The 6,642-nt window shown below is 40.6% G+C and overlaps 2 protein-coding genes across 2 annotated transcripts in view; both read right to left on the bottom strand. All coding sequences in view use genetic code 11, as the record gives it.

Annotated features, from left to right (window-relative positions):
• The window catches only part of EGR_10398 (hypothetical protein), a gene marked incomplete at both ends in the record, with an annotated part of 7,160 nt that extends 2,149 nt beyond the window's left edge, over positions 1 to 5,011 (bottom strand). The window contains 3 exons of the mRNA XM_024499647.1: positions 106 to 154; positions 2,004 to 2,349; positions 4,951 to 5,011. Of these exons, the coding sequence (XP_024345932.1) occupies positions 106 to 154; positions 2,004 to 2,349; positions 4,951 to 5,011 (456 nt within the window). The remainder of the gene's footprint in view (positions 1 to 105; positions 155 to 2,003; positions 2,350 to 4,950) is intronic.
• Positions 5,012 to 5,172: 161 nt separating this feature from the next.
• Positions 5,173 to 6,642, bottom strand: part of EGR_10397 (hypothetical protein) — a gene marked incomplete at both ends in the record, with an annotated part of 4,917 nt that continues 3,447 nt past the window's right edge. Inside the window, one exon of the mRNA XM_024499646.1 lies at positions 5,173 to 5,334. Within this exon, the coding sequence (XP_024345931.1) occupies positions 5,173 to 5,334 (162 nt within the window). The remainder of the gene's footprint in view (positions 5,335 to 6,642) is intronic.

Here is a 6,642-nt window from a genome sequence, read left to right as displayed (position 1 = left end):
ATCCATCCACGTATTGAAGCTGAGAGTTTTAAACAACTGGCAGTCTGCCAGCTTTTTTATAATAAGTAACTTTTTAAAGTCCTCAACTACTTATCCATTTCCCACTTTCCTTCCGAACTTTTTAAAGGTATCACTTAACCAATTAAATCGCATTCTAAAAAAGTTATCTGGGTAAAATCTATATAGGTGATAGGGTAGGACAATATCCAATTGATGAGAGAGAAACCACCAAAATTATAAGAGTAATGGCATGACTTTAGTTTCACGACCATTAATAGTAAACAAACAAAGTATTTTTTTGAAAATAAAATCGAAGGGTTGAGTAGAGTAGCTCCACTCAGCGTCAACTGCAAACAAGTTTAACAGGCGGGAAATAGGCACTTTCCTAGAAACCGCTTAAATACCCGGGCTGCCCGTGTCACCCAGACTTCCTGGAAGTAAATAGGATGGCTACTTTTCCAACTCCTCTCGACAGGTTTCATACATTCGCCTCTCTTGGCACACAGCTGCCTGCGAATCAGCTCCGTAAAGATTAAGCTAATAGGACTGCTTTGGGGTTCTGCTTGAAAAAAAGGTGGCGTTGATGCACAATCAAGCTTACCAATGCAAGCTAATGTCTATTTCAATGATATTTAGACACATCCGTCAAGGAATGTGATCTAAACATTTTTATAGCATCGTACCATCTAGACTTTTCATAAGTGTCTTCGCAAAACCTTTTCAGATAAATGCACACTCAATAGAGAATTTGTAAAGCAAAATTTGAGCAGTAAACGGCAATTATTAAAACAAAACACGCTTAGGAATCTGCATTCTTTGTATACTCCCAAATAAACGGAATTATTCTGAATGGTGATTAAAAAGGAATGCGAGCATAAATGCGAAAACGCATTGTGAAATCACGGTTTCTGTTTTCAAAATTTTTTTTGTGTAATCTTGCTGCAAATTTTAGTTCCCGTATATTTTCAAAAGTGGTCGAGTTGTTTGTGGTATCAGAAGGCTCATGTTTTTAACCTAATGTACAAATGTTTTGGTTAGATTCGATCTTTACCAATGTTCACTGCCAGAGTCCGTATCATGGGAAACTCGACCACCACAGCCCAGGCGATTTCGTTGTTCTAGTATGCGACCAATGCTGGCAATGCGGAAATGAGCAATTCTACTACTGCTCAAGACTAAAAAAGATATAACTGTCCATAGACCAAGAAAGTGCTGCATCTCTCACTACTATCAACTCAACGCATCCATTTGTGACTTGATTTGTTGCAACCATTTACCACCAGGTAATAAAGGCCACACTCAGTGTGTTTGATGCGATGCTAACGTAAGAAAAACGAGGCGCCACACACATGCGACACCTAATTGTTTAGCGGGCTGCATTCAAAAGACGTCAAATCCTCCAGCGGTAAAATACAGACCTATTTAAACACGAGTCCAGTTCGCATGATTTCAAGAGAAGTTCCAAGGAGACGGAGGTTTTCCCCAATTTATCTAAAATACCTCGCTAATTTGCTTCACGGAGGACGTGCCAAATCTTAGTAGAAGGGGTAAATTTTGACCGAAGTAGACAAATTTTTGACCTGACACAAGTGGTGAGTCAGCGCCGTCTGGTCGTTCTCAAAGCAAGTACCACCTCAGAATGTCTAATGAAAGCATCCCCACTGTTGCCAGGCTGGTGCGACCTCTTAACTGAGTGGACTGGAAACAATCAGGACATAGACATTCACTGCAAGGGACTAGCTGAGACAAATTACGCTTTTTTGTTATTGTTGGCGACTCACTAATACGATCTTCTTCGACTTATCAGAACTGCAGGTAATTTACAACTTTGAGCACTTCGAGAGATTTCCGGGCTTATACATAATTAGCAACTACATCAAAGAATGATTTTATATTTATCCTCTTTCATGATTGGTACCCCCAATCTAAGATATTTGTCAAAGGGATTCAATGAAAATTACCCATTTTGACTTCTATTCCGCGTCAATGCTTAAAATTATTACCTGTAATACCAAGGAAAATCATTCTCTGTGAAACAATTAATTAATATAAAAATAACTTTCCTGATCAGTGCAGCCCAGTGAGTTTTTTTAACAGAAAAGGAAACACGAAACAAGTCACTTTTTGCCGCCATAACGAGGTATGGAATGGCTGTCGAAGTAGATCGTTGCAAAGTGTTTGCTTTGAAAATGTATACAAATAATTTGGTGTTTAAAATACGCACTCGAATTGCATCTTTTAAAGCGAAAATTGGAGTTGTAGTTTTATTTAGGTTACGGGAAACATACGTTATCTTTTGGTTCTTCAGTTTAGTACAATTATTTACTATGGGATAAAGTAACTCAAAAACTAGTGTTTTTTATTAATTTGGGAAAATTTCCAGTAGATATATAGCTCGAGGTTGCATAAACTTCCACGGAGAAGGTAAATATTGTTAATGAATAATTCTAAGAGATTATGCAAATCAAAACAAAGTTTACAGGCTGTTTGATGGCTTAAAGGAAAACGTGAATTTTTTGTCAGAACTCAAACAAACAGTATTTGCTACCTGTAATTTAAATTTTGGCCATTGTGATTTCAATTTTGCTTTGACTCAGTAATTCCTGCTACGTGCTTTGCCGAGTTTACCCTCTCAACTTGCAGCAATTGTTGAAAAAACTTCCTATCGAGCACTTCCTCCATCCCATATGTCGATGGAATTCTTAGGGCTGTGAAAGAGGAATTAGCGACCAAACGCATTTTTCCTGACATCCTCTGCAATTGGCCCCACCGACTTAAAGGGGCGGATGTGGTGCTTTTGCACGTTTTTAGAGAAGGACGGGCTTCTATTATGGAACGATGGATCCTTAACGTGGATTTTCTTTGGCAGAAGGGACTTTCGTACTTCGGACTTATTGAATTTCGGTAGATCAGTTTGTTAGTTTTATTTATGGCACTGAGGCATTTTGAGCGTAAGACGTTGCCTAGATCTGCAAAAGCCCACTTTTAAGTATATTTGCATTGGGGAAGTTGAACAATTCACTCTAGTGCCGTAAGAAAAGCAAAGTTATCAAGTCACATCCACGTGTGCAGCTTCCAGAAATTTTAATTGAAATCTCTGATAGAGTGCTAATTTGCCACAATAACTTGGGGGTTGTTTTTTGAAGTAAAAATGAAATAGCTGAAATTAAGTAAATGACATCGCACATGCATTTGAGGATTATTTTTATATGAATGCGCTGAATGCAAACGATGGTGAAGAGAAAATCAGCTACGAGTGAATGACTGCTGTTTAGGTGGGAAGAGATGGCGAGGCATTAAAGTTCCTCAAATAAGGGAGCATTTTGAAGTATTTTACATGTATGCCTATTTAAAGGCATGAAAAAGCCTTCATTTACAACCAAAGGGGTTCAGTATGGCAGCAAGTCTTTTCGAAAACGAAGTGATGCCACTCTCATTCCGCGTCAAACGTCGATATCGCGGCATCAGCAGTGGCGGTTGGAATGGCTAGCCAGAACGGAGTTGAATGGGCGGGTTTGGGTGGAGTGAAGTAGATCGCAAAAGTGCAGGAGGTTTGTGCTGCAATGTGACACGCTGCCACGATGTAGTGCTTTGCGGTCGCATGGCCAAAAGCGACCTTGAAGAGCACGCGACGACAGTCAGTGGGGGAGAGGGTGTTGTATACAACACGCCATTATCACACATCACGGCATGAATGAGTGGGTTCGAAAGTATCCAACGCTTTCAAGGTGTCTCCCACCAGCATAATCATGACCACCTCCTATGACCTTCTTTCTCACTCTCTCTACCGCGTGCACCTGCAAAATCAGTTTTGTTTGAGACAAAGTAGCCTGAAGCATGCTGAGAAGGTCGGGAGCGTCTGTCGATTTAGTGGGGTGGTAGGAGTACATCACTATTTACTCAAAACTGTCCATTTTTGGGTAAGCTTGACCTCGTCTTGATAATGGTAAATCTACCGAGGTATTGCAGCTGATGAGAGTGGGAAAATCTCAATATTTCAGGGCATGTTTAGTGCGTGCATAAAAACTGCTGGGAGAATTGCCTACTACTGAATAGATAACGCAGAAGCTAGCTTTGCAGGACGGGCTCCACATCACGTGTTCCCCCGTTTTGGCTGGAGAATCCTTCATTACATTTCCTATCATTTTAAGGAAAATTTCACATTGGAAAAGTCTGCGTCATCGTATTTGACCTACTTGAGTAATATAATCACCCTTAACTATGTTAGTTACCTATGAACTGGTAGGTGGACTCTACAACAAAAAATTTTCGCATCAGTAAATTTGTAAATGCGAGCCATAACGGACTCGAACTCCCAAAAGACAATGGATATCGTACGCCTGTCTTTTGCAGAACCTCATTTTGAGGTTGTTGTGAGCTTCAGTTACATGCTCTGCCTGAATGAACGGAGGGAGCGTATCACTCTTACCGTGCACATTCCCTAGAACAGTGACGAATTTATTCACCCGAAAGATCTAAGTGTGACATTAATACCCTCCACTCCCATCCAATGCGGTATACCCAGGGGTGAGGCCAAGTTTGCGGAGTGTATCCTGACCGAAATTGGCACTTGTGCTGATGGTGTTTGCCACGGTACGCCATGTAAGCAGCCGACTTTTACCTCCATTTGCTCTTCTCTACTGGTCTACAGTTCCCTTTCTGTGAATCATTATGGCGAAGCAGACCCAGCATGCCAGATATGTAGAGATACTCAAATAAATCGTAGACTCATTGGCGACTACATTAATGAAGCGTAAGTACTCTCTCCTAATATGGTTCCAAGCAGAAATCCTCCAACGATGTGAAATTTTGGCCATGTGGTATCTCTAAGGTTAAAGTGAAATTCACTAATGCGCTGCTGCTGTGCATACACTACCTATTTGACACACCAGAGCCATCGGTTGGCCCTGTGGTGTGTAAGAAATTAGTCAACATTCAACCCACACTAACCTGGGTAATTTAACAAACTTTCTTTTTTTAAAATATGACTGACCCCTTGGAACCACACCATCGCTTAGACAATTGGAGTAATGAACTATAGTGTTTAAAATTATTTTCGGTTTTTCCACCAATTTTATGCAAATGCTATAATGTGCAAGCTAAAAGCCCTCATCTTTGCATGAACCAAATAGCTATACGCTGCATGATCAGGCATAATTATAGCATGTAGTTTTATTTATTGGTCATCTTGTTAATGCTACGTAAACTACTTGATTTCATTGACAGGTTACACATAAAACAATGACTTTGTTGATGCGTCACGACAAAACTATTGTGCTGTTCTTGTTGATTGAAATCGCACAGTGTCAGGTAACCAAATAATTGTTTACAGCACTTTATGATAAAATAAAATAACCACAGAGGCCCAAAGAGAACATTTTATTTGCTGATAAAATATCATTAAAATGTGCATTCCCTTCCCTGAGAAAAGCAAACTTGCCAACTCCGTCATCACAAATGTGTTTTTTCTCTGGAAGCAAACTACCTGGTAGTCTTATGGGGACTAAACGGTGCGTGACTTGGCAGCTTAGGGTGGTTAGTTAGTGGATCGCTTGGGTAAGTCCATTGATATTTTAGTTCGTTCGACTAGGAATTGAACGAAATACAAATCTCTCCCCTTTATTACAAATTTGTCAGTCTACAAACATTCCTTCCCCCACGGTGCAACTTTACAGGAGGAGAGCGAACGAGTAGTTGATAGTCCATGCGATGTTGCCCATAAAGTTATGTGGTCTAGTGGGAGCAACTTAATTTTACCAGCTTAGGCATACGACCAAGGGAGAACACAGAATCGGGCAGTAAAACAAATCAGGTTGAGGAAGGGGAATTGTTTTGTTTGTCTCAATTTTGATTGTAAAGGATTTATACGGAGTAGTAAACAACTTAAAAACAAGGTAAGCTGTTGATCATACGGAGAAGCAGTAACAGTCACAACGAGTCTCATTTTAATGACTCAAAGGTGGGAGAGATGGCCACTTTAAAGGTTTCATGCAGCAGTGAAGAGAAAGTAATTTAAGCAGCAATAGTGGTAATTTAAAACGGGAGGGAAAGGAGTTTTAAAGCACAAAAGTAGAAGAAATTTCTACTAGTAGTTTGCGTAGTAATTGAGGTCCGTGGGTTGTCATCTGTTGCTAATGGATGTGGCTGGGACCCTGCTGGAAATGTCTGCTACTCCAGAAACTGCACTCGCCTTCTATTTTCTCAAGGCTCCAAGTAATCTCCAATTGCCGATCCCACTAGGGAGTCATACTCATGGTCACCCCCGCCTGATTGGCCCATATTAAGCAGATGTGCACCCTAGCCACTAATAACCCCTCGGAGGTCATTTATTATGAATACTCTTAACTGAGATGAAAGGCAAATTCATTCTTCCTCAGCCTCTACTCTACAGACACTAGACAAGTACACTCTCATCCTTCCTCCCAACTATACACATTGTCAGCCAATTAAGACAACCGCAAAGAAGCCATTATCCATCATTTATCCGGTTGGAGGCCTTGATAGGATCCAGGATGTCCGTCACAGAAATTTAAGGCCATAAAAGTTTTCAATGCACTTTATGACTAGCAGTAAGCCAGGTTGTAACCATTCCACCAGCCTAGGCTCCTCGTCTGCCATCTGCTGCTGCCCACCTGATGTAGG

This window comes from Echinococcus granulosus (assembly GCF_000524195.1).
Source record: "Echinococcus granulosus chromosome Unknown EG_S00216, whole genome shotgun sequence".
Lineage (NCBI taxonomy): Eukaryota > Metazoa > Platyhelminthes > Cestoda > Cyclophyllidea > Taeniidae > Echinococcus > Echinococcus granulosus.
Note: the sequence above shows the minus strand (reverse complement) of the source record. Positions and strands in the feature narration are given on the sequence as shown.